General features: G+C 35.5%; 1 protein-coding gene across 1 annotated transcript; it reads right to left on the reverse strand.

Annotated features, from left to right (window-relative positions):
- Nucleotides 1-4599, reverse strand: LOC143452679 (cytochrome P450 2C16-like). The gene is made up of 9 exons (XM_076953731.1): nucleotides 4338-4599; nucleotides 3726-3871; nucleotides 3177-3279; nucleotides 2995-3104; nucleotides 2443-2564; nucleotides 1975-2090; nucleotides 1112-1256; nucleotides 811-974; nucleotides 1-460 (listed from the first exon to the last, which is right to left on the reverse strand). The coding sequence occupies exons 1-9, from the start codon at nucleotides 4581-4583 to the stop codon at nucleotides 146-148; spliced, it is 1467 nt and encodes a 488-aa protein (XP_076809846.1). The 5' UTR covers nucleotides 4584-4599; the 3' UTR covers nucleotides 1-145.
- Between the last annotated feature and the right edge of the window lie 7808 nt (nucleotides 4600-12407).

Here is a 12407-nt window from a genome sequence, read left to right on the forward strand (position 1 = left end):
TCACAGTAAATTAGTTCGATTTATTTTAGAAATGGTACAATAGGGACATGTATATTTCCTCATTCCGCAGTAGAAAACTTGAAAAATTAAACCAGTCGAAACTTCAGTTATAGCAATTGTTTTCTGAATGCGAAAATTAAACGCATTAAATTTCTTGACAAATAAGTTTGTATGGATAAGGAATGAAGAGACTGCCATTCGAACCGTCATTCAACTCAGGGAATTTTGACTCAGGATCAGGCAAAAACTCGAATCTCTGAATCATCGAAACAAGAAAAATGAATATTTCCATTCGAGCAAGCTGCTCGCCTAGACAATGACGTGGACCAACTGAAAACGGAATGACGTGTTCAGACTTAAAGAAATTTCCCTTTTCGTCGATGAAACGCTCCGGCTTAAATTTCTCCGGCTCATTCCAGTAGTTAGGATCGTTGTGAACCGCCCATATGTTGGGCAAGACCTGAAAATGTTGTTCATCTATAACCAACGATTTTACTAATGATATATTGTTAAAACAATTGCATAAAATAATCTGTAATTGTTAGTAACATCCCGTATCGCGATACTATTACGATAAATCGCTACTATTTATAACATCAGCAAAAAAGGCTCCAGAAAAAGTGTTCAAACCATACATTTTGAGTAAAAGTGATTTACTTCACGTATGTCTTAATGCTATTTTAGTATTTACGCCCTGAAACATGCTTGTGCTCTGTCCAGAAGAAACCTGATTTTACGTGATAATCAATTTACTGATGTCAAAAGAGATTTGGGTTTATTGCTGCTCTTGCCTATAAACTTGTTCTATACCGTGGTGTCTTTAGGTATGAAGTATCCATTTATTTCGGCATCTTGGCTTGTTTTATGATGAAAGGCGAATGGAGTAAACGTCCTGAATCTCATGATTTCCTGGATGAAAGCGTTCATGTACGGCATGTCTCGTTTATGAGACATTTTCACCGTACTCGATGAGCCTATAAGAAAAAATAAATACGCCGCTCACAGAATATGAAGATAAATCAGGCCAGTTTTTTTCATTTGTTGCATCAAGTAAATGCTATTTGCATATGATTTAAGCAATAATAAATTATATCGTGTTCTATTAGCTTACCTACTACTTTTCGAATTTCTTCTCGTAATTTTGTTTGAATCTCAGGATAGTGAAGCAAACAAATTAGGGACCAGTTTATAGTGCTTGAAGTTGTTTCTGTTCCGGCTTCAAATATATCTCTTAGGTATCCACGAAGCTGCTCGACCTACAACACCACATAAGCGATAGCAGTTTGCATGAAAAAGTAAATCCTAACGGGGTATACAGTACAATAGCATGGTAATTGACCAATTGTAACAAGTGCAATGAATAAATCTGAAATATCTTTATACTTACTTCAGCTAGCTTTAATCAATACATAAAAAATAACTAAAAGCTGTTCACATTGCCTTGAAGTAAGTCAACGGTTTTCTGGCTAGTTATTCAGTATATTTGAATTTAGTTATTGGTAATCCGCAAATAAGTAAGTGCATAAGTTTTCACATAACTGACAAGCAACTTCATGCTTTGAAAGCAATCGAATATGTAACCTGGTTATCGGTAACTAACTTGACATTTTTAAAACGTAACAGAATAAGTAACCAGTGAACCTATAATCAACAACACGCCAGTAGTTGCACACATGAGTAACTACTGTAATTCACATATGCGTAATTGCAGCAGTTACTATAATTTGTTGGGCGGTACTATTTTGAACTGGTTTAGTTGTAAATATTATGTTATAAAGCCGATGATGATTGGTTATCAAAATTCAAAGTTAATCAAGAGATGAGCAAGTATGTAAATTTCAATATGGTGCAGTTCCGAGGGAATCGTAAACATATTCAATAATAACGATCAGACGTCAAAGCGTAGTTTGTAATGATTTCAGATAAGAAAATTTGTCTTGGGTAACAAAAGTTAGTATGAATTTTTAGGTTTACTTTAAAACTCTTATCGCTTCCTTCTTTCATATCGTTCAAAAACGCGTCGATAAAATCTCTCGGATTTTCTTTATCGAAGGTTTTCTCGTGTTCAGTGATCGCTTCAGAGCTTATATCTGTAACAAAAGCAATCAATAAAGTCAGTATACTGTAACTTGGCTTTTTGAATTAATCTGAAAAGGGTTGACAATAGCTGTAAGAATAATTCCACTGCTTACGAAATAGCCTCACAAAAATAAAGATTGTCATAATAGTGGCGATTTTAGCAATTTAGCTTAAATAATAATTAAACTTTTGGTTGGTTTGGAGAATACTGTTTACTGAAATGCAAACAAATGCTTCAACTATGTAGCCTACTTAACGTTGTTTAGATTATTAAGACATTAGCCTCAAGATAACTTAAATAAGGTACCCATTCGTTTATAACAATTAGGTAATGTAATTCAATGTAGTAAGTTTCTCCTGCACCTGAAAGGTACTTGAAGTTCTGCTTCAGTTCTTCATAAAATCGCGAGATTGGGTAAACGTGAATTAATTTTGGGGCAAACATAATCGCCTGTAGTGCGAAGTTTTCAAATGCACCGTCAAATCTGTTCAAAAATACTATGAATTTTTTATTCAATCTGACAGTCCAACAAGAGAATATAAACCTAGCGGTTCACAAAAGAACGTTCTCGCATCCCCAGTCGAGACGTAATATCTAAGATATTATCTATAGATAATATCTAAGATATCTTAGGCTGCCAAATGCTTGTTAAATTTTAGCCACGCCAATTTCGTTAAACGCAAGAAGTGGTTTCAATTATGTTTTTCATACTTTTCGATATTCATACGTCTGAGATACAAATCAGATTTATTCTATGGAACTTTTTTCTAGGATTTTGATAAAGTTGATTGCTGCTACTGAGGTGCGAAAACAAGGTTTTGCAATGTTTGAGTGCAGGCTGCAAAATGATTTAAAAATTGCTGCATCAATCAGTAGCTACATCTAACCAACGAATCAAAACGAAGAACACTTACACATCGGAAAATATTTTAACTAAACGGCGTAATGTATCGTCATTGTATTCGTATCTTTTTCCCATGACAATACTTGAAATAACATTGCAGGAGGACTGTTGCAATAAATCCTAAAATAAAACAAGCAAAATAAAAACGAAATCTCGAAACTTATGTACATGCAAATCGGTAAGTAAGCTAACCTTAATATCAAATGCTTTTCCTTCAGTAGCTTGCACACTTTTCAAAAAACAAGTCACTTCTTCGGTAACAGAATTTTCCATACCCTTTCTTCCAACACCGAACCTTATAAAAAAGGTGTATTATTCTACTCCAAATTTAGTTTTGTTGTTTCCTTGTTATTGTTTTGTTACCGGTGAAAGTATTTATTTAGCTAAATTACAACGGAAAAAATTCAAACTGAAATGAAAATACCCAAGTGTTCTAGAGAGATCGCTTTGTACACTTGGGCTTCAAGGAATAGAATCGCTTTTAAACTTTGAAGCTAGATGTGTTAGGAATTGGTGGAATGTGAATTCGAATAAAAGAATTTCCAAATCATGTTAATACAAACATAAATTATGTTATGAACAAGCTGCATTTTGTTTTATGGGTCCTGTCTTACCATTTTATCACAAATTCATAAATACCGGACTAATAAAAATATTACAGCCTGCTTAAATTAAAACTTTTATAAGATGTGTATGTTCTAAAGTAGCTTCAGCAAATTGTGTAAGCAAAATTATGCTCACCCACGGAGTGTCTTTTGACCAAACTTTCTTTGTGACTTCCATAATGGTCCATAATCTGAAAATGTCAACCCTAATCCATGGGTAAGATTATCCAATGCTTCAAAATAAGGTCTTCCCGAAAACTTGGTGTGTTGCTTGACAAAGCACTAAAAGCAAATTTTAAGTTTCTTACATGAAGTTTAAGCGGATATAAATGCAGCAGAAGCTCGTCCGCTCAAGGAGTAGGTCAAAAGTTTTCGGACTTTAGACATTAAAGTCAAGACTCTAGTCATACTTAATCTTCAATCTCCGGCCGGATCTAAAGTACAACTAAACAATTAAATTGTTCTTGTGTTGGTGCAATTTTTTATTTTGCTTGTAAGTTGTTTCGTAAAAGTTTCTGGAATTAGCTATAGTCGTAAAAGTGAAAAATTTTCAGCGTAAAAGACAAATGCTATGCTTGTAATGAAAACATTGTTTGTTAATCAAATTACTTATGATGAAAACCCAGATACAACCATAACACCACTCCCTTTCTTATTTATTACAATTCACTATCATGACAAAGAAAATAGGTTTCATTCAAATAATCAAGGCTATAACGCTAAGGCTAAGGCTATAAGCCGCTCTTACCTGGTTAAGCGATTCGAAATCGTTTAAAACTACCCAATCCTCTCTTCCCATGCGAACTGATACAACTGGACCGTATTTTTTACACCATCCCTGGATTATTCTTTCGGGCCATTTTCCTAAAAACGGAACCACCCCCAAAATCGGGATTCCTCTTGGTCCTGGTGGGAATTTTTTGGGACGCCAAAACCAATAATAAACCCCAAGAAAAGTAGCAAGGAATAACGCAGCAGAAGTAAAGTCTAACATTCTATATGAAAATAGGCTGTTTTCGACAACAAGAAATTAGTAACTAATTACTGTATTGATTTTGGCCACAACAGTCTAGTACACACACATATATATTCACCTACACAAAACAAACAAAACTGAAAGAATTAAAGATATATTGTATACGCTTTGTCGTTCATTTCTAAACAATAATGTCGCGCAAAACTTGCAACTCCCATTTTGGTCGTAAATAGGAATATCTTGCTTTCCAACCTGACTTCCCTACAGATGTGCAGAACTACGAAACTGTTACGTTATAACACTATACATTCGAAATGTAGGATCTTTAACAAAACGAATGTCTAATCTATTGCGTAAAGTTTTTAAAAGAAAGTTGTTTATATGCTGGTTACGAAAAAGCTTTTGCAGCAGCATTTAGAGGCAAGAACTGATTAAAGTTTGGTATAAGCCTTGCATTTATTATTGTCTGAACCAAGGATAAAGGATTCACCATATTTTGTTTGATAAAATTATAATAACTCATTGTAATTAATATTGGAAGTTGCTGAAACATTAAAACGCAATGTCCAATGATTTGGATCCAAAGCACAAATTTTTTTTTCAGTTTTGCTTTGACGACCGCGAAGAAATTTTAAAAGACCACAATCTATTAAAAATCTACCGGTAAACGCTAATTTTCTGCAGTAGTTAAAGAAACGTAAATTTTGAGAAATTCTTGAAGAATACTAAGATACGGTTTCGGTCTCCACAAACAACTTAAAAACCACTGTGCGCGTATTTTTTAAAATACGGGTTTATAACTGCAAAAATGGCAAGTTGGCTGGCAAGGTTTGGGAAAACCTAAAATTGGTATATTACTTGACGCACCATGCAAGAAAAATACCACATCGCATTAAATGTTGCTTTTGTAAAAAGGTCACAAACATCGAGTAATGCCGTTATAGAGAAGGACCGATACAATGGAACTGTAGAGTCTATAACTGGAACAAATTTAGTTGCCTTTTGGTCTTGATACGTATATGCACAACAACAATCGTCATAACTTAACGCCTCGATATTTCTCTTAAGAAGACTCACACGTTGTTTACTCTGAAAACGAAATTTTACTGCAAATAAAATAATGAGATCTTTCATAAATAACGTTTCATAACATGCATGTACGAAAGTCGGAAAAACAACTTATTTGCCGGATCTTAACTCATGCACGCTGTATCACAAGACAACCCAAGAAACCTATAGTACAGCAATCAATACAAATCGGGAATACGAAAAGGCCCGTATTCGTTGGACAGCTTAGACTTAGAGACAGATGAACATATATGATATATATATGATTAAAACCAATTGGTTAAATATTTCAAAATACAAAATATACGGTTCATGCGCGGACACTGTTTAATTAATAAAAAGCAAACGTTACGTATCAAAAGTCAAACAGAAACGCAGTCACGGTATACTAGTTAATAAATACCCTAAAAAGCAGCGTACTTACAGCTTAAAGTGCTATCGTTGCAGAAACGGATTTTGTTACGTGGTTAGTATTTAAAACTTATTCATACCACATTCTCCACTTAAGCCAATTAGCGACGTCATCATTGTCGTTATAAAATATACCTTGTCCTTATGTTCAATGTCACGAAGCATAAAATCGTTCAAAAACATGTCTTATTTGACAGAGTATATCTAACATAGATTATATTAATACCAAGTTTTTATAATTTTCTCTTAGTATCGTCCCCAACACAGTTTGACATCAACTCAAAACTTCAATAGATCTACACACGCCGAATTAAAAAATCAAAAGCAACGATGAGAGAAGCACAGAAAGAACAACATTAGTACAACTAATTTATTCTTTAGACGGTAGAACTCACTTAAGTTGCCAGTTCGCCTGCGTTGCCGCCTATCGATTGATCTCGGCGAAAAAACCTATTTTTTCTTTAGCACAGTATTTATATAATCATTGGAGCTTTTTTCTTTCTAAAATATTCCACGGTCATGACAGTCTTTGGCTCGTGATAGGTTAACAGTCGCGTTTTCTTGATCAAAGTTCACTGCGTTGCAAATATGATAGCAAAGCTCGTCAATGAAATTGCACCCTTCGCCAGCTGTCCCCAACTGAAGTGCTCCGGCGGTACATGTCGCCGAAATATCTAGAAAGGTTGATGTTCTGGCAAGCATTCGCCCTCAAATGAACTACCCAAGGGCTAAGGTGTTCCATCATCAGCACTGTTAATGTGTTAATTGCAACTGAAAGTTGACTGTGTTTGTGTTACGTTGTTTTACGCTTGGTTTGTCATTCCACAGTGTCCTCTGCCTCCGGGCGGAAGCGCTTGTCGATTTGGCTGCGCTTTGTCTCTTGCTACATCGAATGTTGAGCATTTTACCGACACCAGTACTGCTGTGTAGACGTGCCTGGTTTTTACTGTTTTGAAATACATTATATAGTTAACTGCAGGTCTCTTCGAACTAGCAATAAGAAAATGCCGGTAGCTTTTGTTCATACATTTGCTGCAATTGTGTGTGCTATGTACTTATCAGCAAATGATCATGTGGGGCAAACACGATGTACGAACTGCGGTGTCCTTGATTACTAAATACGAACTTCCCTAGAGATGAGCAAAACTACCAAGATGTTTCGCTATAATGCTCCATATCAGAATTTTAGAATCTTTTGCGAAACCATTATCTAATTCTAATGGGTTTGCGAAGAAAGTTATTTAAATGCTGGTTACGAAAAAAGTTGTTTCGAAACATGTACAAACGTTTTTGCAGCCGTAATTAAAGGCTAGAATTGATTAAATTTTGATATAAGCATTGCGTTTATTATCATCGTAAATCTCTAACTGAAACAAATTTCGTTGTCTTATGGTGTTGATATGTAAGTTTGCACTAACAATTGTCATCATGTATCTCTCTAAAGAAGACTCACTCATTGTTTACTCTAAAAACGACATTTTACTGCAAATCGAATAATGAAATCTTTCATAAATAACGTTTCATAACATGCATATACGTTAGTCGGGAAAACAACTTATTTCTCGGATCTTAACTCATGCACGCTGTATCACAAGACAACCCAAGAAACCTATAGTACAGCAATCAATACAAATCGGGAATACGAAAAGGCCCGTATGTGTTGGACAGCTTAGAGACAGATAAACATATATGACATATATATGATTAAAACCAATTGGTTAAATATTTCAAAATACAAAATATACGGGTCATGCGCGGACACTGTTTAATTAATAAAAAGCAAACGTTACGTGTCAAGTGTCAAACAGAAACGCAGTGACGGTATACTAATTAATAAATACCCTAAAAAGCAGCGTACTTACAGCTCAAAGTGCTATCGTTGCAGAAACGGATTTTGTTACGTGGTTAATATTTAAAAACTTTTCCATACCATATTCTCCACCTTGCAATAAGCGACGACTACGTTATAAATTATACCTTGTCATTACCGCATGTTCTATGTCACGTAAGCGTAATCGTTCAAACACATGTTTTACTTGACAGAGTATGGATGAATTACGCAGTTCTATCATGTTTTAAGTTGTAAATGTAGCTGCCATTACTCCCATAAAGAAATATTTATGCAATCACAACATTTTCATCAATACTTAAAAATCAATAGTCAGTGTATTATGCTTATTAAACTTATATGACTATCCTTTGTTATGAGATTTTGAATTTATATTTTAAATTCTAAGAAATTTTCACGTCATAGTCACCATGTTGGATTGTTATTTGAACCCTAAATTTTATTATAAATAGGTTTGCAATTATTCGGATTAAACGTGTTTTTTGAAGATTAAAAGTACCCATTGCCATTCTAAAATGTAAAAGTTGATGACCATTGCTTATTTAGACATCTTAATTATTAACACATCATGATAACATCGATTAGATTGATACAAGGTATATAAAATATTACCTTAATATTGTCCACAACACAGTTTGACATCAGCTCAAAACTTCAATAGATCGACACGCATCGTCTCCCATTGTGTGAACATTGACCAGTCTCACCCGCTACGACTTGTAGCATTTTTCATGCCGAACATTTTAACTCCCATCACCTTCATGTATATAAGCTCGCACTTTTACCCGCGAGCAAAGTTAGCGGAGTAAATCACCGAAATCAACAGATGAGTTCTCTAAGTTAGCCATTGTGCATGTTATAAGCAGTAGTATTGCTTATGTTTTTGATTATTCTTGTTATTGAGAATGGGTACAGCACCTATAACAAAAACCTTTCGGCCGACAAAAGGTTAAAGTATTCTAAACGCAAGGAACAATAGAGTCAGATAATTCAACACATAAATTAAGTAAAGACATCCTCAAGGACATAGGAGGTCGGACGATTCAACCCACGGACGATTCAACCCGCGGACGATTCAAGGTTCTAGGTTGATTCAACCCACGGACGATTCAACCCACGGACCTTTCAACCCGAAGTACCTTGCTACTTCTTGGTCATAGAGACATGTTATCTAACTTCATTCTCTCCCTCGGTTGATTGGATTGACGTGCCGCCTTCTAAAGTGAGGAGATTATGAAGTAAAATTTATTTATTTTTAATAAGGCTGTCTAAAAACATACTTGATTTGTTCGTTAAGGCTCATAAACGAGTACTTGTAATAGACATCCTCCACATTCTCGCTGCGTTTTTTATTTATTAAATGGTAGATTTTACCGCGTGTGCTTTTTCAGTAGTGTCGTTAATGTCATTTCTTGCAATCTGCAAGAGATCTGACAAAACTAAGTTCGAATGCTAAGTCAAGGAATCACGGAAACTTCACAAATGTAGTATTATAGGTTAATATACAAAGGACTCAGTCTCCGATTTCCACAGAGCATCAAACCTGATGAAGAAAATTACGAGTCATTCTTCATATTGTAATATTAGGATGTAATGGAAAGAATAGGTTAGTACTGCAGTAGGTGTTAGTAGTAGTCTGGTTGAATTTGGGTTAGCCTGCGGTTATTTGAGGAAGGTTCTTACTTATATGCGACAAGTATAGTCCTACGCCAGCAAGCATAAACGGTTTCTATATTTACTGACACTGTAGGCACTAGCACATTTAATGCCCCCCTCTCACGAGCCCATTTTTTGGGCCATAGGCGTTTACGCGTCTTAATCGTCTTCGTTTATCAATTTTCACAATTCTTTGTCAACTGATTGAAAAGCATTGTAATTGCAAATCCTACCTAGTGCGCCGTAGCACACAGTTTGGGAACCACTGCAGTATTCGATTGAATTTAATTATCTTTCGTAATACTGTTTCAAATGGCCAATTGTTTTAGCTTTGTCAGGGATTACAGTTTTTTTTATAAAGAGTTTTTGCACATGGCAATGTTTTAGTACAGTGAAGTCAGACATGAGACGAGGAACTATTTTTTAGCGTCCGAAAGCAGAAAGTTCTGTTAGTTTCCGAAACGACCAAGGCTGTAAGCGGTGATGTGACAGAAAAAATCATAGTAACATGCCCTGTTCTAGTAAAAAGAATACGAAATGTTTGTTGGACGCAGTGTCGCCATTTGATATGCCATTGACATTCCTGTGTTAGATGATCGAACTGTTGGACAATGTCCGGAGTCCTTCTGACGGCTTTATTGGGCCTTTCACCGAGCACATAGACGGCGAAATTGCGACAAAGGTACCTCGAAAAGCAACATATCTCTGGTTCAAATTAATAATTAATGAAATGCTTTCTTTTGAAAAATGACCTAGTTTGCAAATACTACGTGATATTTGCACCGACGTCTGTTTGAGGTGTTAAGTTGAGTCGTCTTGTTAAGCTTCCGTTGCAAAAATATGCTCACTTAACAGGGAAGGATGGTTATTTAACCAGTCTCTTTCAAACGGATTTCTATGTACAATGTGTGGGACGAGCAAATGAACTGCGACTTCGACTGAGAAACGACACTGGCGTTTCTTTGCAGAGAAGCGAAGAATCGAGAGTGTTTGAAACGAATCTTCAAAGCAATGGAACACCTGGGAAGACTTGTGCTGATTTTGCGTGGATAGTGGTGAGGTAACCGTTGACAGCGTTCTATGAGGGAAACTTTCGAGCTCGTCTTCACTTAATGATGCAATGCGGAGATGATGTATTGCAAAAAAATCTAAACCATGCTCCTCGTAATGCGATGTCCATGTCTCCTAGTGCACAAAATAATCTTCTCAATGTTTTTGAAGTCGTGCAGAGAAATTAGTCAATTTTATATTATTACAAAAATTTCACTCCAACTCATTTACAGATGTTTTCTAAACCAACAGCAAATCACAAACCTCTCCCAATACCGAAAGTATATTCTTATCATCGTCATCATGTTCAGTCAATACAACGCACATATTTTATATATGTCATAAACCAATCATAAATCGACTCGAATGCAATACTAACAGATAAAGATGTTGTTTCTTACTAATGAACTTTTGACAGCAAGAGTGCGTCAGCAGAGGAAAGTAAACAAGTAAACGTGATAGCATTACAATTGTTGGTATAATTGCTACTAAAACTGCAACCACTTAAAAAGTAGGTCACTTTATCATACGGACACGCGTCATAGTTAAATTGGACAAATATACCTATAGCCACGTAATGCAACACACGCATATTTGAAATGACTCAGTTTTTCCTAGCCAGAGAACACAAAAGCGCTTACTAAATACGCCAATTTTCTAAATTATTACAATTCATTAATAGAATCACAGCAAGATGAAAGAACTACAATATCTAGCGAAGTGAACAATGCTTTCGGTTCATCTTTGATTGGTTCAGGTTAGCGTATTTTTAACCCATTCTACGTGGCACAGTTGGTAGTTCGACACCAACGCTTAACGCAAAAGTCTCGTATTCAGTATAAAGTAAATCTGTTGAATCTTCAGAACTCATGTCTAAAACAAACAAAGCAAATTGTTCAGAATGGCGAAAGCTCAATGTCACAGATCGCTTTTGAAACGAATGAACTGGAAGTAACTCATGTTTTCTGATTCACTTGTCAAAGGGAAGAAGAACGAATGTTATGCTTACACTGAATACGTTATGGTGCAAGACACTGTAGTTGGAACCTGCAAATACTGTTGTTGCAAGTGACTGCCAGCTTAAGGGTTTGAGTGACTGACTAAGTATTTGAAGAACTTTGTGAGTGCACATGAATACTTGTGTAAATCTACTCATATCGAGTATTCTACTATGATCTCTTTATTGTGTTGCGTGTGTGAGATTGTTTGTTATGGCAGCGAGTTTCACCTCAATAAAGGACGATTTTGAACAGCATTTTACGAAATAAACCCAGTTGTTTGCAGGCTTGTGCGATGCGACAAGCATAATTAATGTAGAGATGTAGTTCAGCATTATTGTTAAAATGCATATTGGAGAGAGGTGCGTTAGGATACCTGGCAAACATCAATGCCCCAAGTAGTTTAGGAAGCTTGTTATCGTCGACTGCAAAGTTTTAAAAGTTTTAATGACTACCAAGAATCAAGTGCAATAGAGTTTAATGAAGAAAATCCATATACTTTTATTTACCATTTTCATTTGGCCATTTAAAATGTAGTTTAAGTGCAAGTCAGAGGCAGCAACATTATTGAGGTTGGATTTATGGGAATGTCCTCTTAAAGCACTTAAGTTGACAATTTCATTGCAACTTTTGTAGTCTGCTAACTGGACAAATTGTTGGGGTTGTGAACTGTTGTTAAATATTATAATATATATAATTATTGCTTCATCGATTGTTCGCTGATCTGACTTCATTGATAGTGCATTCATTAACCCCTAATAGCCAATTAAGCATCACAGTACCAAAATCAAACTGTCAAATGGAATAATC

This window comes from Clavelina lepadiformis, chromosome 4, assembly GCF_947623445.1.
Source record: "Clavelina lepadiformis chromosome 4, kaClaLepa1.1, whole genome shotgun sequence".
NCBI lineage: Eukaryota > Metazoa > Chordata > Ascidiacea > Aplousobranchia > Clavelinidae > Clavelina > Clavelina lepadiformis.